Below are 20,776 nucleotides of genomic sequence, written 5' to 3' on the forward strand. Positions count from 1 at the left end.
CAGCAGGAGTCTCAGGCCCAGCCACTGGGCCGGCTGCCAGTTTGGCTCTGAGGGGCAATCTTTCTGCCTGTTTGTTTGTCCTCACATCTCCTCTACAGTCTATCATTGCATCCACATTGTAACAACACTATTCTCTATTTAGCACTGCCTGAGAGAAGAGGGTACGCATAGACCTATGGTTTCTGTATACATATGCACAAACACACACACACACACACACACACATTCCCTCACATTCCTTCGCTCTTTTGGACACTCATAACTGTATCCTCATACACTACTTGGTTAAAAGTATGTGGACACACCTTCAAATTAGTGGATTCGGCTGGTTCAACCATACCTGTTGCTGACAGGTGTATAAAATTAAGCACACAGCTATGTCATCTCCATAGACAAACATTGGCAGTAGAATGGCTTGTACTGAAGAGCTCAGTGACTTTCAACGTGGCACTGTCATAGGATGCCCACTATCCAAGTCAGTTCGTCAAATTTCTGCCCTGCTAGAGCTGCCCCGGTCAACTGGTTAGTGTTGCTATAGTGAAGTGGAAACGTCTAGCAGCAACAATGGCTCAGCTGCGAAGTGGTAGGCCACACAAGCTCACAGAATGGGACCGCCGAGTGCTGAAGCGCTTAGCGTGTAAAAATTGTCTGTCCTCGCTTGCAACACTCACTACCGAGTTCCAAACTGCCCCTGGAAGCAACGACAGCACAATAACTGTTTGTCGGAAGCTTCATGAAATGGATTTCCATGGCCGAGCAGCCGCACAATCCTAAGATCACAGAAAAAGATCACAGATCGCAGAAAGCGAAGTCCATGCAGCAAAGGGGGGACCAGCAAAAGGGTGTACAATGAAATGTTCGACAAGCCATGTAGTGTTTCATCTGCTTCTTGCTCCCCATCCCCCAACGCATACAAACCATATCAACCACACACACACATTCCATATCAACCACACACATACATACCATATCAACTACATTACACACCATATCAAGTGCATACACACCATATCAACCACACACATACACACCATATCAACCACACACACACATACCATATCAACTACATACACACCATATCAACCACACACACACATACCATATAAACTACATACATGCTGTAGCTCGCCCACACACTCACGGCTCTTCACCACGTGAGGAGGGAGTGGGAGAGTTAGAGCTGAAATAGCTCCTGCAGTAGTCCTGCACACGCACACCAGCCACAGGTCAAGTTGTTTAGGATCCAAACCCTTTCAACCACCCATGCTGGAAAACCTGTACAGGTATGTATGGACTTATGGTGTGGTCCTGTACATGTGAGCCCAAACCCTCTACTGTCTTTGATGATTATTTGATCAGTAATTAGATACATGAAAATAGACTTATTATGGATCCAAAAACGGTCTATTTGGTTTTATATTCTCTCTCTCTCTCTTTCTCTCTCTCTCTCTCTCTCTCTCTCTGTGTCTTTGTGTGTGTGTGGGCGTGCAGGCTCAATAAGCATGTCAGAGTGAGTCAGTGTGGGGAGGCAGTAGCAGTTCTGTCTCAAAGAGAGAGAGCAGACAGATAGAACAAGGTATTATGCAGCTAGTACTATATTATCCAGATATACACTAGGTATGCAAGAGGACAGCGATACTAGAAGGATAACCCTAAGACATTATTCAGCTAGTACAGTAGGACACATTATACTAAAGAGAGGAGTGTACTGTTGATTCTATAGAAGAACTGACTATACAGGACAAAGGAGACTGTTGATTGTAGACAGATATGCAGCTTGTTTCAGTGATGTAACTACTAGCTCACTATCATCCAACCCTCTCAGTCTACTGACTAAAGAGGAGAGAAGAGGATAGCAAGACAGGAGAGGAGAAAGACTAGAAGGCAGGTTAAAGAGGACTTCCGGCGCAGCAGGTTGGAGGTGTGTGTGTACCATGGCAGGGGCTCAGCCAGGGACACATGCTCTGAAGCTCAAACCGCTGACCGTCCCCGACACTCTGAAGAATGGCAGCCGCTTCATGAAATGGGACGATGTGAGTATCAGTGGGTGTGTGTCTGTGTGTCTCTGTGTATGTGTGTAGTTTGTGCTGATTTTAGCAGCGAGAAGTGTCAGACATTTAAGATAAAAATGTGCACACACATGACGTTTGTGGTTGTGATTGCGCATGTAATGTTGGTTGCAAATATGTTTTTACGTAGTTACTGTGTGTGTGTGTGTGTGTGTTTGCAAGAGTGTGTGTGTTTGCAAGAGTGTGTCTAAGTGTGTTGAAGGTTTTAAGCACAGAGCATGGATACAGAGAAATGTGCTGGCCTGTTGCTATGGTAACTGCCATGGTTTAAATCCCTCCTCAATTAGCTAAGATGTTCCAACACCTAAAAAAGAGAGAGAGAGTGTGTGTGTGTGTGTGTCTGTGCGTGTGTCAAAAAAAAAATGTATTGGTCACATACACATGTTTAGCAGACGTTATTGCGGGTGTAGCGAAACGCATGTTCTTATAGCTCCGACAGTGCAGCAATATCTAACAAGTAATATCTAACAGTTCCACAACATATACCCAAAATACACATACAGTGGGGCATTTAGTCAGCCACCAATTGTGCAAGTTCTCCCACTTGAAAAGATGAGAGAGGCCTGTAATTTTCATCATAGGTACACTTCAACTGTGTGAAAACAGTAAGTAAGGAACGGATTAAGAATATATATACATATACACTACCGTTCCAAAGTTTGGGGTCACTTAGAAATGTCCTTGTTTTTGAAAGACAAGCACATTTTTTGTCCATTAAAATAACATCAAATTTATCAGAAATACAGTGTAGACATTGTTAATGTTGTAAATATCTATTTTAGCTGGAAATAGGTGATTTTTTATAGAATATCTACATAGGTGTACAGAGGCCCATTATCAGCAACCTTCACTCCTGTGTTCCAAAGGCATGTTGTGTTAGCTAATCCAAGTTGATCATTTTAAAAGGCTAATTGATCATTAGAAAACCCTTTTGCAGTTAGGTTAGAACAGCTGAAAACTGTTGCCCTTATTAAATAAGCAATAAAACTGGCCTTCTTTAGACTAGTTGAGTATCTAGAGCATCAGCATTTGTGGGTTCGATTAGAGGCTCAAAATGGCCAGAACAACTGAGCAAGAGGACAAGTACATTAGAGTGTCTAGTATGAGCAACAGACTTCCTGGACCCCAGGAAGAGTAGCTACTGCTTTGGCAGCAGCTAATGGGGATCCATAATAAATCAAATACAAATACAAGTCCTCAACTTGCAGCTTCATTAAATAGTACCCGCAAAACACCAGTCTCAATGTCAACACTGAAGAGGCGACTCCGGGATGCTGGCCTTCCAGGCAAAGTTCCTCTGTCCAGTGTCTATGTTCTTTTCCCCATCTGAATCTTTTATTTTTATTGGCCAGTCTGAGATATGGCTTTTTCTTTGCAACTCTGCCTAGAAGGCCAGCATCCTGGAGTCTCCTCTTCACTGTTGACGTTGAGACTGGTGTTTTGCGGGTACTATTTAATGAAGCTGCCAGTTGAGACTTGTGAGGCGTCTGTTTCCCAAACTAGACACTCTAATGTACTTGTCCTTTTGCTCAGTTGTGCACCGGGGCCTCCCACTCCTATTTCTATTCTGGTTACAACCCGTTTGCGCTTCTGTGAAGGGAGTAGTACACAGCGTTGTACGAGATCTTCAGTTTCTTGGCAATTTCTCGCATGGAATAGCCTTCATTACTCAGAACAAGAATAGACTGACGAGTTTCAGAAGAAATGTCTTTGTTTCTGGCCATTTTAAGCCTCTAATCGAACCCACAAATGCTGATGCTCTAGATACTCAACTAGTCTAAAGAAGGACAGTTTTATTGCTACTTTAATCAGGGCAACAGTTTGCAGCTGTGCTAACATAATTGCAAAAGGGTTTTCTAATGATCAATTAGCCTTTTGAAAATTATAAACTTGGATTAACTAACACAACGTGCCATTGGAACACAGGAGTGATGGTCGCTGATAATGAGCCTCTGTAAGCCTATGTAGATATTCCATAAAAATCTGCCATTTCCAGCTACAATAGTCATTTACAACATTAACAATGTCTACACTGTATTTCTGATAAATGTGATGTTATTTTAATGGACAAAAAATGTGCTTTTCTTTCAAAAACAAGGATATTTCTAAGTGACCCCAAACTTTGGAACGGTAGTGTATGTCAGAGCGGCATTGGACTAAGATACAGTGGCATAGTATAGAGTACAGTATATACACATGAGATGGGTGATGCAATATTTACAAACAACTAAAATGACTAAGATACCGCAGAATAGTACAGAGTACAGTTTACACATATGAGATGAGTAATGCAAGATACGGATACATTATTAAAGTGGCTAGTGTTTCATTTCCTTAAAGTGGCCAGTGATTCATAATCTATGTCTATAGGCAGGAGCCTCTGATGTGCTGGAGATGGCTGTTTAACAGTCAGTGGTGTAGTATAGAATACAATACAGTATATACATATGAAATGGGTGATGCAATATGTAAACACAATTTAAAAGTGACTAAGATACCGTAGAATAGTGTGGAGTGTAGTTTATACATATGAGATGAGTAATGCTAGATACGGAACAATATTAAAGTGGCTAGTGATCCATTTCTAAAAGCGGCCAGTGATTCCTAATCTATATCTATCGGCAGCCGCCTCTGATGTGCTAGTGATGGCTGTTTTACAGTCTGATGGCCCTAAGATAGAAGCTGTTTTTCAGTCTCTCGGTCCTAGCTTTGATGCACCTGTACTGACCTCGCCTTCTGGATGATAGCAGGGTGAACAGGCAGTGGCTCGGGTGGTTGATGTCCTTGATGATCTTTTTGGCCTTCTATGGCATCGGGTGCTGTAGGTGTCTAGGAGGGCGGGAAGTTTGCCGCCGGTAATGCGTTGGGCAGACTGCACCACCCTCTGGAGAGCTTTGCGGTTGTGGGCGGTGCAGTTGCTGTACCAGGCGGTGATGCAGCCCGATAGGATGCTCTCAATTGTGCATCTGTAAAAGTATGTGAGGGTTTTAGGTGTTAAGCCACATTTATTTAGCCTCTTGAGGTTGAAGAGGCGCTGTTGCGCCTTCTTCACCACACTGTCTATGTGGGTGGACCATTTCAGTTTGTCAGTGATGTGTACGCCAAGGTCCCATCAATGTGGATAGGGGGGTGCTCCCTCTGCTGTTTCCTGAAGTCCACAATCATCTCCTTAGTTCTGTTGATGTTGAGTGAGAGGTTATTTTACTGGCACCACACTCACAGAGCCCTCACCTCCTCCCTGTAGGCTCTCTCATCATTGTTGGTAATCAAGCCTACTACTGTTGTGTCATCTGCAAACTTGATGATTGAGTTGGAGGTGTGCTTGACCACGCAATCATGGGTGAACAGGGAGTACAGGAGGGGGCTGAGCACGCACCCTTGTGGGGCCCCAGTGTTGAGGATCAGCAAAGAGGAGGTGTTGTTTCCTACCTTCATCACCTGGGCGCGGCCCGTCAGGAAGTCCAGGACCCAGTTGCACAAGGCGGGGTTCAGACCCAGGGCCTCAAGCTTGATGATGATCTTGGAGGGTACTATGGTGTTGAATGCTGAGCTCTAGTCAATGAACAGCATTCTTACATAGGTATTCCACTTGTCCAGATGGGACAGGGCAGTGTGCAGTGTGGCGGCGATTGCATCGTCTGTGGATCTATTGGGGCGGTAAGCAAATTGAAGTGGGTCTATGGTGGCAGGTAAGGTGGATGTGATATGACTTGTCTATCAAAACACTTCATGATGACAGAGGTGAGTGCTATGGGGCGATAGTCATTTAGTTCAATTACCTTCGCTTTCTTAGGTACAGGGACAATTTTGGTCATTTTGAAGCATGTGGGGACAATAGACTGGGATAGGGAGAGAGTCAATATATCTGTGAACACACCAGCCAGCTGGTCTGCGCATGCTCTGAGGACATGGCTAGGGATACCATCTGGGCCGGCAGCCTTGCGAGGGTTAAATGTCTTACCCACGTCAGCCACAGAGAAGGAGAGCCCACAGTCCTTGATAGCGGGCCGCGTCAGTGGCACTGTATTATCCTCAAAGCAAGCGAAGAGGTGTTCAGCCTGTCCGGAAGCAAGACGTTGGTGGCTGGTTTTCCTTTTATAATCCGTGATTGTCTGTAGACCCTGCCACATACGTCTGGTGTCTGAGCCATTGAACTGGGACTCAACTTTGTCCCTATACCGACGTTTAGCCTGCTTGATTGCTTGGCGGAGGGAATAACTACACTGTGTGTATTCTTCCATATTCCCAATCTTCTTGCCCTGGTTAAATGCAGTGGTTTGCGCTTTCAGTTTTGCGCGAATACTCCCATCTATCCATGGTTTCTGGTTGGGGTAGGTTTTAATAGTCACAGTGGGTACAACATCTCCTATGCACTTCCTGATAAACTCATTCACCGTATCGGTATATGTGTCGATATTATTTTCTGAAGCTACTCTGAACATATCCCAGTCCTCATGATCAAAACAATCTTGAAGCATGGATTCTGATTGGTCAGACCAGCATTGAATTGTCCTCACCATGGGTGCTTCCTGTTTGAGCTTCTGCCTATAGGAGGGGAGGAGCCAGATGGAATTGTGGTCCGATTTGCTGAATGGAGGGCGGGGGAGGGCCTTATATGCATTGTGCGTGGGTGTGCGTGTCGCTATATATTTCTTAGTAAAAAGTTCATTCGGGACCAGAGTCATTCATGCTTATGCAATGCCCTTTTCAAACCCAACTCAACTTCAAACATACACACACACACACACACTGAAATCACAATACAATATATTAAAATGCACATTACATATGTTATCACAACCACCAACGTCAAGCGCGTGTGTGTCTGTGTGTGCTAATATCTGTCTCCATGTGGTCAGGATCTCTCCACAGTGACTCCCATCACCCTGACTGTGGATCCACACGGATACTTTCTTCACTGGACTGATCAGAACAAGGTAAACACATGCACATGCACACAGAGGACAGATGACACCATGCTATCTCTCACGTTGTGACTCCTACTGTGTATCCTGCTTCTTCTTGCTGGGGCTTAGTCACCCTGTGTGTGTGTGTGTGTTGATTAGCGCCTGTCGTCGTCCCCCCCCCCTGTGTGTGCATGTGTTGATTAGAGTGAGTGATGAATATTATTTTTATTTTTTATTTATTTAACTAGGCAAGTCAGTTAAGAACAAATTCTTATTTTCAATGACGGCCTAGGAACAATGGGTTAACTGCCTGTTCAGGGGCAGAACGACAGATTTGTACCTTGTCAGCTCGGGGGTTTGAACTTGCAACCTTCCGGTTACTAGTCCATCACTCTAGTCACTAGGCTACCCTGCCGCCCCAATTATAACATCCCTCTCACTCCTTCTCTCATGTCTTTACTCTCTCTCTCTCTTTACCTCTATCTCTCCTGTAGGAGACAGAGTTTCTAGACATCACCCATATAAAGGATGCCAGAACAGGGAAGAGCACCAAAACACCAAAGGTACTTAACCCCCATGACATCCATACCCTTGAACCAGGTGTGTAAAATCAAGCTCCTGTTGGTTTACATCATTACCTTTGATTCAGAGTCTGATTCAGCCAATTAACAATACATATCAGTAACACTGATAAATTAAACACCAGACGGAAATGAAAACATTTTTTGGGCCCTTGAGGACTGGAGATGACACCCATGGTCTAACCTTTGAACCTGACCTCTAACCTCTGACCTGCTGTCCTCCCTAGGAGGCGAAGCTGCGTGAGCTGCTTGATGTGGGGAACCTGGTCGGTCGTATAGAGAACCGTCTGTTGACCGTAGTCACAGGACCGGACATGGTCAACGTCACATACCTCAACTTCATGGCCCTGCAAGAGGAAGAGGCCACGGTACACACACTCACACACACACACACACACACACACACACACACACACACACACACACACACACACACACACACACACACACACACACACACACACACACACACACACACACACACACACACACACACACACACACACACACACACACAGAGAGAATGTTCCTCCCTCTCGCTTTGTGTTGTATAGGAGTGGGCTGAGGAGCTGTTCTCTCTGGCATCCAACCTGCTGAGTCACAACATGAACAGAGAAACCAGTCTGGAAAAAGCGTGAGTCTATCAGGAAAATTCATTTTGGAGCTGAATCTGCAGTAGGTTAAACAGTGGTCCTCCCAGGCATATTTGTTATTGTTTTGGTTTTGTTCAGGAAAGGAGCATCCAACGTCATGGTAACCTTTCTGTTCTATCATGCAATGAGGTGCAATGTTGTCCAAAGGAGAAACAACAGTGTTCGTTGTTTTAAGCAACGTCTTTGTTGTTGTAATATTGTAAACTGAAGTGGCAGTTTCACCGCTACGGATTCCAGCTTTGAAGGGAAACATTGGTGCCAGCCTGATTCGTGATAGCGATGGAGATCACTGGAAATGTAGGCGTGACAGAGGTGTGTTTATTCTTCAGTTTCTCGCTCCCTTTTTCCCAATCTTTCTCTAACAGGTACGTCAGACTGACCTTGCAGCCAAACTCAGAGGGGCGGATCCCAGTGAAGAAGTGAGTAAATCTTATTGGTTCCTCAATATATTTAGGGGGTCGTCCTGAGCAAGGCATTGTGCAGAATCACTTATCTATATAAATCACCTTGTATCCTAAATAACCACCAATTATGGGATCAAGTTTTGTGAATCTGTGCAGCGCTCATAGAGGACTCATCTTTATATCTATGCCATTATAGTGTCTGTGACAGCATGGGCAGCGCCAATGGAGCTATAACCCATAGGAATCCCCACCCAGTTAACTACTTTGACTACTTTAAAATGGTGGACGCATGGTGGAAGCCCTGAATGGCGCTGCCAGTGCCAAAATGGCCTTTTGGCCACTAGAGGCTTCTATCATTCTCTATGGCAGCACTTTGCTCAGGGCCCATACCTTCGAACACTGATCATCACTCCCGTGTCTGCTGATTAACTTCCTGTGAATCCTGTAGGATGTGATTGATTGATATTGTGCATGTCCCCCTTTTACCCAGCATCGTCCGCATGTTCTCAGCAGACAAAAAGAGAGTGGAGATGGCCTTGGAACACTGCAACTTACCCTTTGGACGGGTATACATTATAACTATGGAATATTATACAATATGACAAACTATACAACATTGAAACTGGTAGTACTGGTGGTATTTTAAGTGGTATTTCTTTCCTCCCACATTCAAGCTAACTATTAAAATCATCACTTCTTGAGACCTGACTCATCTCAGCGGTATTTGTGTTCCTTTGCAGAGCAACTCTATTCCCCTTGATGACTTCACCCCTGACGTTTACAGATCTTTCCTCTCCCACCTATGTCCTCGGCCAGAACTCAGCTCAGTCTTCTCTCAGCAGTAAGTACTATCAGTACCTCCTGGCCTCAACTCTAAACCCTGACCTTTTCTCACATCTGTCCTCAGCCAGAACTCAGCTGTCTCTCAACAGTATGTACTGTCACTAATTCCTGACTCTCTCTCGCTCTCTCTTTCTGCAGGGGTGCTAAGGGTGCTTACCTGTCTGTGGATCAGATGACAGAGTTTATTAACGAGAGGCAGAGAGATCCTCGTCTGAATGAGATTCTGTATCCTCCTCTCAGACCCTCTCAGACACAGACCCTGATGGAGAAATATGAACTCATCCAGAGCCTGCTTAAACAAGGTGTGTGTGTTTTGTGTGCATGCATTTGTGCCTGGGTGTAAGCTTGAGTGTGTGTATGATTGTGTGAGTGTGTATAACCCTCCGTTGTGTGTGTTTGTGTCCTGTAGGGCTGATCACATTGGAGGGGTTCAGCAGATACCTGGTGTCTGATGAGAATGGAGTGATTCCGCCTGAGAAGTTAGACCAGTCTGAAGACATGACCTTCCCTCTGTCTCACTACTTCATCAACTCCTCACACAACACCTACCTCACAGGTACACACAAACGTGTGCACATGAGCACACGCATGCACGCACACGACTATTTGTTGACTCGCACACAATCGCACTTGGAAGCTGATGACAAATCTACTTCATCTGTGTGCATATATATTTATAAATGTGGTGTGTGTGTATCTGTGTGTATGTATATTTATAAATGTGTGTGTGTATGTGTCACATTCGTTGTATGAAGGAGAACAAGGCGCAGCATGGTATGTGTACATTCTCTTTATTAAAAGAATGAACACCGAACAAACGAACCGTGAAGCTATACAAAATATTGCTGACAGGCAACTACACATAGACAAGATCCCACACCAGAAAGTGGGAAAAAGGCCTGCCTAAATATGATCCCCAATCAGAGACAACGATAAACAGCTCTCTCTGATTGGGCCAACATAGATATACAAAAAACCCTAGACCTAAAAAAAAAAACTAAACATACAAAAACCCTAGACATACAAAAAACTAGAGTACCCACCCTAGTCACACCTTGACCTAACCAAAATACACTGCTCAAAAAAAAAGGGAACACTTAAACAACACAATGTAACTCCAGGTCAATCACACTTCTGTGAAATCAAACTGTCCACTTAGGAAGCAACACTGATTGACAATACATTTCACATGCTGTTGTGCAAATGGTATAGACAACAGGTGGAAATTATAGGCAATTAGCAAGACACCCCCAATAAAGGAGTGGTTCTGCAGGTGGTGACCACAGACCACTTCTCAGTTCTTATGCTTCCTGGCTGATGTTTTGGTCACTTTTGAATGCTGGCAGTGCTTTCACTCTAGTGGTAGCATGAGACGGAGTCTACAACCCACACAAGTGGCTCAGGTAGTGCAGCTCATCCAGGATGGCACATCAATGCGAGTTGTGGCAAGAAGGTTTGCTGTGTCTGTCAGCGTAGTGTCCAGAGCATGGATTCGCTACCAGGAGACAGGCCAGTACATCAGGAGACGTGGAGGAGGCCATAGGAGGGCAACAACCCAGCAGTAGGACCGCTACCTCCACCTTTGTGCAAGGAGGAGCACTGCCAGAGCCCTGCAAAATGACCTCCAGCAGGCCACAAATGTGCATGTGTCTGCTCAAACGGTCAGAAACAGACTCCATGAGGGTGGTATGAGGGCCCGACGTCCACAGGTGGGGGTTGTGCTTACAGCCCAACACCGTGCAGGACGTTTGGCATTTGCCAGAGAACACCAAGATTGGCAAATTGGCCACTGGCGCCCTGTGCTCTTCACAGATGAAAACAGGTTCACACTGAACAGACGTGACAGAGTCTGGAGACGCCGTGGAGAATGTTCTGCTGCCTGCAACATCCTCCAGCATGACCGGTTTGGCGGTGGGTCAGTCATGGTGTGGGGTGGCATTTCTCTGGGGGGCCGCACAGCCCTCCATGTGCTCGCCAGAGGTAGCCTGACTGCCATTAGGTACCGAGATGAGATCCTCAGACCCCTTGTGAGACCATATGCTGGTGCGGTTGGCCCTGGGTTCCTCCTGGGTTCCTCCTAATGCAAGACAATGCTAGACCTCATGTGGCTGGAGTGTGTCAGTAGTTCCTGCAAGAGGAAGGCATAGATGCTATGGACTGGCCCGCCCGTTCCCCAGACCTGAATCCAATTGAGCACATCTGGGACATCATGTCTCGCTCCATCCACCAACGCCACATTGCACCACAGACTGTCCAGAAGTTGGCAGATGCTTTAGTCCAGGTCTGGGAGGAGATCCCTCAGGAGACCATCCGCCACCTCATCCGGAGCATGCCCAGGCGTTGTAGGGAGGTTGTCTTGCTTGTTGTAAAAAATCTTTGTCTAATCCGAGGTGAGTGATCGGTTGCAGATAAGATACGGTTCCAGAAACATTACGTACAAAATAAGTTACAAATAACGCAAAAAAAACACATAATAGCACAATTAGTTGGGCGCCCGTAAAACTGCTGCCATTTCTTCCTGCGCCATTTTCTTTCCATATGTATATATGTATAGTTATAAATGTGGTGTGTGTGTGTGTGTATCTGTGTGTATGTATATTTATAAATGTGGTGTGTGTGTCTGTGTGTATGTGTAGCGGGGCAGCTGGCAGGAAGTTCATCAGTGGAGATGTACCGTCAGGTGATGTTGGCAGGCTGTCGCTGTGTGGAGTTGGACTGTTGGAAAGGACGGACCACAGAGGAGGAACCAGTCATCACGCACGGCTTCACCATGACCTCAGAGATCTGCTTTAAGGTACACATACGCAACCACACACACACACAAACATACAGTGCCTTGCGAAAGTATTCGGCCCCCTTGAACTTTGCAACCTTTTGCCACATTTCAGGCTTCAAACATAAAGATATAAAACTGTATTTTTTTGTGAAGAATCAACAACAAGTGGGACACAATCATGAAGTGGAACGACATTTATTGGATATTTCAAACTTTTTTAACAAATCAAAAACTGAAAAATTGGGCGTGCAAAATTATTCAGCCCCTTTACTTTCAGTGCAGCAAACTCTCTCCAGAAGTTCAGTGAGGATCTCTGAATGATCCAATGTTGACCTAAATGACAAAAAATAAATACAATCCACCTGTGTGTAATCAAGTCTCCGTATAAATGCACCTGCACTGTGATAGTCTCAGAGGTCCGTTAAAAGCGCAGAGAGCATCATGAAGAACAAGGAACACACCAGGCAGGTCCGAGATACTGTTGTGAAGAAGTTTAAAGCCGGATTTGGATACAAAAAGATTTCCCAAGCTTTAAACATCCCAAGGAGCACTGTGCAAGCGATAATATTGAAATGGAAGGAGTATCAGACCACTGCAAATCTACCAAGACCTGGCCGTCCCTCTAAACTTTCAGCTCATACAAGGAGAAGACTGATCAGAGATGCAGCCAAGAGGCCCATGATCACTCTGGATGAACTGCAGAGATCTACAGCTGAGGTGGGAGACTCTGTCCATAGGACAACAATCAGTCGTATATTGCACAAATCTGTCCTTTATGGAAGAGTGGCAAGAAGAAAGCCATTTCTTAAAGATATCCATAAAAAGTGTCGTTTAAAGTTTGCCACAAGCCACCTGGGAGACACACCAAACATGTGGAAGAAGGTGCTCTGGTCAGATGAAACCAAAATTGAACTTTTTGGCAACAATGCAAAACGTTATGTTTGGCGTAAAAGCAACACAGCTCATCACCCTGAACACAACATCCCCACCGTCAAACATGGTGGTGGCAGCATCATGGTTTGGGCCTGCTTTTCTTCAGCAGGGACAGGGAAGATGGGAAGATGGGAAGATGGATGGAGCCAAATACAGGACCATTCTGGAAAACCTGATGGAGTCTGCAAAAGACCTGAGACTGGGACGGAGATTTGTCTTCCAACAAGACAATGATCCAAAACATAAAGCAAAATCTACAATGGAATGGTTCAAAAATAAACATATCCAGGTGTTAGAATGGCCAAGTCAAAGTCCAGACCTGAATCCAATCGAGAATCTGTGGAAAGAACTGAAAACTGCTGTTCACAAATGCTCTCCATCCAACCTCACTGAGCTCGAGCTGTTTTGCAAGGAGGAATGGGAAAAGATTTCAGTCTCTCGATGTGCAAAACTGATAGAGACCTACCCCAAGCGACTTACAGCTGTAATCGCAGCAAAAGGTGGCGCTACAAAGTATTAACTTAAGGGGGCTGAATAATTTTGCACGCCCAATTTTTCAGTTTTTGATTTGTTAAAGTTTGAAATATCCAATAAATGTCGTTCCACTTCATGATTGTGTCCCACTTGTTGTTGATTCTTCACAAAAAAATACAGTTTTATATCTTTATGTTTGAAGCCTGAAATGTGGCAAAAGGTCGCAAAGTTCAAGGGGGCCGAATACTTTCGCAAGGCACTGTATGCATGCTCTGAAAACTCCTGCGTCAAAGCTAACTCCATTCCTTATCTAAGGCTAGAATAGTCTTTGCAACAATGAAACAATGTTTCCTGCTTGCCTTGTCCATGTGCTTCTAAAACGTTGCATTTTATACTGATATAGTCTATATCTGATAACTTCTATACATGTACATAAAATAACCAACTACTATAACATCTCCTTTTGCTCTACAGGAGGTGATTGAGGCCATTGCTGAGTGTGCTTTTAAAACTTCTCCTTTTCCTGTCATCCTGTCCTTTGAAAACCATGTGGACTCGTGAGTAAACATAGAGATGAATAGGCGAATATACTAGAACATCTTTGGTGAACTGCTCTTTAATCCTGACCCCTGACCTCTAATCCTAACAGGCCAAAGCAACAAGCCAAGATGGCAGAATACTGTAGGTCAATTTTTGGAGATGCACTACTGATAGACCCACTGGAGAAATATCCTGTACGGTTTTAGCACACTCACACACACTCACACACCCATCCACACCGACACCCACACACACAAACATGTACGCATGCACACGCGCTCTGATGTGTGTGTGTGTGTGTGTTCGTCTGTTAGCTGGAGTCTGGGGTACCCTTGCCAAGTCCTCAGGAGCTGATGGGTAAGATCCTCATCAAGAACAAGAAATCCCACAAGCCCTCGGCTGCCCATGGCAACAAGCAACTGGCAGAGCATCCAGCCAACCAGAGCGCAGCAGAGGAACAGGCAACAGATGAACCCTCGTCTCCTAACAACATCACAGCCGGTGAGCCTGACTGCAAGTGTGCTCTAATGTATAAAAATTATGATAATAAAAATCATATTCATCATTTTCACCACTATCATTAGAGCTGGTGGGGGTCTCTAGAAGCCTTTTATAAGAGTCGGCGAACATTTGTCACTTTTTGAGTTCATGAAAATGTAAACAGATTATTTTCTTTCAGGTGAAATAGAGGCTGAAGACGATGACGATGATGATGACGATGACTGTAAGAAGACGTCAGATGACGTGAGTTCAGTAGCTTGCCCTCTGCTACCATGGTTACTTGGTTACCCTTTAACACTGGAGATGTACTGTAGGTTAGAGGTGAAGGGTCAGGGTTGGAGTAACATGGCTACCTGTTATGTGATGACTTTGTCTCCAGGGGACAGCAGAGGAACGGGAGGCCGTAGCTACAGAGGAGATGTCCACTCTGGTCAACTACGTCCAGCCCACCAAGTTCAACTCCTTCGAGGCTTCCAAAAGTATACTGGCTCACTGAAAATACACAAAGACGCACGCACAAACAAACACACACAAACACATAATAAACCATTATGCTCTTTCCCCAGAGGTTAATCGTAGCTATCAAATGTCATCATTTGTGGAGACTAAAGCTCTGGAGCACCTCACCAAGTCGCCCGTGGAGTTTGTGGAGTATCCTTAAGATTCAGCTGACCTCTAAATAACCCCAACTATAACCTTGAACCCTAACTCAACTCCAGTATTAATTTGTCGTGTTCTTGATTACTTTCCTCTCAAGGGTCACGTTGCTATATCTAGTTTAGTCTCATCAAAGCAGGTGACTATACAAAGGCCCTACTCTACTCACCGTAAATGTCTTTAACCTGTCCTCTCAGATATAACAAGCAGCAGTTGAGTCGTATCTACCCTAAAGGCACGAGGGTGGACTCCTCCAACTACATGCCACAACTCTTCTGGAATGCTGGCTGCCAGCTGGTGGCACTCAACTTCCAAACTATAGGTGAGACATTTTGATTGTGTTGCCTTGGATGTGATCTAATAAAAGCAATTGTTCACAAACTATAGATGAGGCAGCACTGCTTACTTGACCTATAACCATTGACCTCTCTTAACCTCTGACCTCTCTCTCTCTCTCGCTCTCTCTCCCAGACCTGTCTATGCAGTTGAACCTGGGCATGTATGAGTACAATGGGAAGAGCGGCTACAGACTGAAACCAGAGTTCATGAGACGACCAGACAAACACTTTGACCCGTTCGCTGAGAGCACCGTGGACGGCATAGTGGCCAACACTGTCAAGGTCAAGGTAAGAGTTACAAAATACCATAACACAACACACTGTGGTTAACTAATTAACCAGTTAGATTAGACTAAACTGGTGTTATGAAATGAGCTTCTCTCCTACAGATAATCTCAGGCCAGTTTCTGAGCGACAAGAAGGTAGGTGTGTACATAGAGCTGGACATGTTTGGTCTTCCTGTGGACACCAGGAGAAAAGCCCTGAAGACTAAGACGTCCCAGAGCAATGCTATCAACCCAGTCTGGGATGAAGAGCCAATTATCTTCAAAAAGGTGAGAAACAGTAACCAACTGGGTTTGAAACCAGGTCTCCTGCACGCCATAAAATGGGACTGTTAGCCCTCTGAGCTAAAGCCGAGGGAATTCTTCAGGACTCAACAAGCTGTATAACCATAGAATGCAAGTGTATAATATTGAAGTGTAACTGTATAACTGCGTAAAACTGTTCTTTTAACTGTATAATGTTAAAGTATATTCATGTATAATTGTGTTGTTGCAGGTGGTTCTCCCCACGTTGGCCTCTCTGAGAATCGCTGCATTTGAGGAAGGAGGAAGGTTCATAGGTCACCGTATTATCCCTGTGCCAGCCATACGGCCCGGTAAACATTCTATTTACCTGTAATCAGTAAAGACTGCCTCTGCAATGAGTTTGTCATCTCTTTCTCTGTAGTCCCTATTGTCCTCAGGTTATTAACTGTGTTTTATCTATCTCAGGTTATCGCTACATCGGACTGAGGAATGAGAAGAACCAGTCTCTGATTCTGCCTGCTGTGTTTGTCTACATTGAAGTGAAGGACTATGTCCCAGACACCTTTGCAGGTAGGTCTGGTATACGACAATGCCTATTAGAACTGGAGGTCTCTATGTAAGCTTGGTACCAGTTTATCCACATGGTATCAAGGCTAATCCCTAATGTGTTTGTGTGTGTGTGCAGATGTAATCGAGGCGCTGTCAAACCCCATCCGGTATGTGAATCTCTTGGAGCAGCGGTCCCAACAGCTGGCTGCTCTCACTCTAGAGGAAGGGGAGGAGGAGACCAGTAAAGAGGTTTGTGGTCAAACTAGGGTTTTGTGGTTGAAAATGATGGACAGTAAAAACAATGTACATATTTAGAAGTACCATTACATTGCTACTGTTGTTGTGTTATTGTATTAAAGATTGAGGCTAATGCTGATCAACCCGGGCTTGCTGAGCCAAAAGCCAACCTACGATCTGCTCCTTTGGAGAACGGTCTCAGCCCCAGCCCTGCCGTCACACCCAGAACTCTGACTAATACACCCCAGTCTGCAACTACAGGTAACCCCTGACCCTGACCCACTAACTTCTATCTGCTATCGCCACACCCAAGACTGCTACAATGTCACTGCAGATGTATTGACATGAATGATTTTCTCATTAGAATGGAGCATGCCAACCAATCATAGTGTTTTCTAGTTGTTTCAGAACCAACCAAACCAGCAGCGAAGACTGAAGACATGGTGCAGAGCGTTCTGATAGGTCAGAGGGAGAAAGGGGGAGGGGTTGTGTGCGTATGTGTGTGTGGTGGTGGTGTGTTGTCCGTATAAGATTGTGTGTAGACTGTGTTCCACTGTGTGGTCTCTGCCTGTTCAGATATGAAGGTGGCCACACTAGAGGAGCTCAGGCAACACAAGCTGATAGTGCGGGAGCAGAAGAGACACTACAGGGAGATGAAGGATGTGGTGAAGAGACACCAGAAGAAGACTTTGGAGATGGTGAAGGAACAGACCACCAAGTACAACCAGGCTCAGAACCAACACACACGCAGACACAACGCTCTCCTGAAGACTAAACAACATGGTAAGACAAGGTAGGTAGGGTGGAGGGTAGGCAGATCTGGTAGAGTGTAGGGTTGTGTGTATGTGTGCTGTCCCTAACCCCTGACTCATGGTGTGTGTGTGTGTGTGTTAGAAGTTTGTCACCTGAAGGGAAGGCTGAACTGAAGCAGTTTGAGGATGGAGAGGGGCAACTGAGGGAGCTGAGAGAACAACAACAGCAACAGCTACTGGAGTTGAGACAGGAACAATACTACAGTGAGAAATACCTCAAACGAGAACACATCAAACAGGTAACACGCACGCACACACAGATTATATATTACATAATTGTACATTCCAATACTGTATATCGCCACTATTGCAGATGAGTGAGAAACTGACTACGGTGACTGAGGAAAGCCAGAACAACCAGATGAAGAAATTAAAAGACATATGTGACAAGTGAGTTTGATATGACTGTGAGACATCAGTTCAACAGAGATGCGAAGTTAGTGTACTATAGAGATATAATTGGATATAATTCTATCAAATATATAATTTGTGATGCTTCACCTTTGCAGAGAAAAGAAAGACCTGAAGAAGAAAATGGACAAAAGGAGAACAGAGAAAATCAAAGAAGCTATGACAAAAGAGAAGCACTTGGTAGAAGAGTAAGTGTACCAAACCCTATAACTTCAATCATTAAACCCTCTCCCTGGCTCTGGGACTGAAGAGACAAACTTTGTAGCATTTTACTGCTGAGGTAGGGTACTATCCCCCACCTCAACCTGACCCCGTTGTCCAGTGACCACTTCATACACCTCTGTGTCAGGGTACGACCAGGTTTACAGGGAACTCAGTCAATCAGGGAACCTGGTCAGCCAATCACATACCCTATCTGGTGGGGTAACAGCCCCCCCTTCTATCAGTACCTCAGTCTCTCACTACAGCTCCAGGAATTAACAACCAGTTGACTAAACTGGCTGCACCAACATTCAAGGACTCACCTATGGTCCTCACTCCTTGGCAGCTTATTCTCTGGACATTCCATCACTAGTGTTAGCACATTCATGACCATAAAACCACTATACACTACAACTAGTTTTCTCCTCTGTAAAGTCATGTGTGCCTGTCTTGGGTGTGAAATAAAGTGTGAATTGTATCCCTGTCTCCTGCTGGTCATTATCAGTCCTCTTACCAGGACTCTGGGACAGTTGAATCTATACTAAACCGGCACAGCTTTCGGAAACCACGACCAACAGGCGGTGCTCTTTTTCATGGATTGGTACAATTGTGCTGGACTACCAGTAGCGACGGGATGCAGTTCACACCACATTCCATGCCCCTGACCAGGCGTGCACGCCGGTGAGAAGAGGAGGACCGGAGACTCCAGTGCATAGGGAAGAAGCCCCAGCTAAGAGAACTCTATGTTTGTGTGTGTGACAGAAAGAGAAGCTGGATTTCTGTATGTATGACTATTTATTATTCTGTTGTTAGGGGGAAGTTGGAGATCAACAAATCATATGTGAATGAAGTGGTACAGAACATCAAAAGGGTAAGGATGGAAGGATTGGGGGTCAGATAGTCTCTCGTGGATAGTGGTGTAAAGTACTTAAGTAAAAATACTTTAAAGTACTACTTAAGTCGTTTTTGGGGGATATCTGTACTTCACTATTTATATTTTTGACTGCTTTCACTTTTACTTCACTACATTCCTGAAGAAAATTATGTACTTTTTACTCCATACATTTTCCCTGACACCCAAAAGTACTTGTTACATTTTGAGAGGCAGATGGTGACAGGAAAATGGTCCAATTCACATACTTATCAAGAGAACATCCCTGGTCACCTCTACTACCTCTAATCTGGCGGACTCACTAAACATTTGTAAATGAAGTCTGAGTGTTGGAGTGTGCCCCTGGCTATCCGTAAATTAAACAAAACAAGAAAACTGTGCTGTCTGGTTTGCTTAATATAAATCATTTCAAATTATTTGTGCTTTTACTTTTGATACTTATGTATATTGTAGCATATATATATATTTAACTTAAGTATCTTTAAAACCCAATACTACTTGAGACTTTTACTCTAGTATTTTACTGGGTGACTTTCACTTTTACTTGAGTAATTTTCTATTAAGGTATCTTTACTTTTACTCAAGTATGATGATTGGGTACTTTTTCCTCCACTGCTCGTGGCCAGACATCACACTGTACTCTCGTTGGAGAATCAACAGCGTGACGTCTGGTACTGTTATTTTCCTGTGAAGTGATAGCACTTCCAGGATGGAGCAGTCCAATCACCGAAGGTAACCTCTCTCTTCCTTGCTCTAGCTGGAGGATGCTCAGGCAAAACGCCAAGAGAGACTGGTGGAGCAGCACAAAGACATCCAGCAGCAAATTCTTGATGAGAAAGCAAAGGTGACATACCAAATAACCCATGACCTCTTACCTTTAAATCTGTAACCCTAACCCTAAACCTCTAGCATCTAACTATAACCCCTGACCTCTACCCCTTTCTCCTAACTCTGACATCTGACCCCAGCTGCAGGGTGCAGTGGAGGCGGAGTACCAGGAGAAGTTCTGTCTGTTGCCAGGGGAGATCCAGGACTTCCTGCAGAACAGGAAAGGGGGGGTCAAAGGTCACGTCGTGCCCCGGCCCTCCACCCCCCAAGACATACTCTCTGAGGAGGAACTAGAGGACCAGAGGAAGTGAGAAAGACAGAAAGCGAGAGGAGATGGAAATAGAGCTTTTCTTCTTAATAAATGCTGGTTTACTACTGCACTCTAAAGGTAGTCCTGGATAATTTGTATTGTTATGTTATCTGTAGCATATTGTAAACTTTTTGAGAGTTGAGATTTGATATATACTCCTACTGCTACATTGTACTCTTGCCTGCCTTTAATGGGGCTTCCAAGACAACTGGGAACTCTGCAGAAAAAAACGAGGTCAATTCATGATGTCAGTGACTTTCCGGTCGGAAAGTCTGAGCTATAGAAAGATGCCAGAGTTTCAAGTTGGAATTCTGAGTGGGATGACCGTTC

The 20,776-nt window shown here is 44.7% G+C and overlaps 1 protein-coding gene across 2 annotated transcripts; it reads left to right on the top strand.

Annotated features, from left to right (window-relative positions):
* The first annotated feature begins 1,496 nt into the window (after positions 1 to 1,496).
* LOC109904135 (1-phosphatidylinositol 4,5-bisphosphate phosphodiesterase beta-1-like) lies at positions 1,497 to 20,516 on the top strand. Of its 2 annotated transcripts, none has more exons than XM_031788071.1 (32): positions 1,497 to 2,033; positions 6,929 to 7,006; positions 7,471 to 7,539; positions 7,785 to 7,925; positions 8,112 to 8,191; positions 8,576 to 8,629; positions 9,105 to 9,180; positions 9,355 to 9,455; positions 9,596 to 9,759; positions 9,867 to 10,013; positions 12,094 to 12,251; positions 14,115 to 14,197; positions 14,290 to 14,374; positions 14,495 to 14,681; positions 14,860 to 14,924; positions 15,061 to 15,160; positions 15,248 to 15,332; positions 15,536 to 15,660; positions 15,810 to 15,964; positions 16,066 to 16,230; positions 16,457 to 16,556; positions 16,672 to 16,776; positions 16,892 to 17,004; positions 17,115 to 17,253; positions 17,392 to 17,454; positions 17,569 to 17,785; positions 17,887 to 18,043; positions 18,118 to 18,194; positions 18,314 to 18,403; positions 19,230 to 19,287; positions 20,066 to 20,152; positions 20,277 to 20,516. In XM_031788071.1, the coding sequence occupies exons 1-32, from the start codon at positions 1,935 to 1,937 to the stop codon at positions 20,445 to 20,447; spliced, it is 3,594 nt and encodes a 1,197-aa protein (XP_031643931.1). In that variant the 5' UTR covers positions 1,497 to 1,934; the 3' UTR covers positions 20,448 to 20,516. The 2 variants fall into 2 exon arrangements, 1 of the variants encoding a protein (XP_031643931.1); XR_004202716.1 differs by having other exon boundaries at positions 1,512 to 2,033; positions 17,569 to 17,775.
* The last annotated feature ends 260 nt before the right edge of the window (positions 20,517 to 20,776 follow it).

The sequence above is a fragment of the Oncorhynchus kisutch genome, linkage group LG14, assembly GCF_002021735.2.
Source record: "Oncorhynchus kisutch isolate 150728-3 linkage group LG14, Okis_V2, whole genome shotgun sequence".
Classification (NCBI taxonomy): domain Eukaryota; kingdom Metazoa; phylum Chordata; class Actinopteri; order Salmoniformes; family Salmonidae; genus Oncorhynchus; species Oncorhynchus kisutch.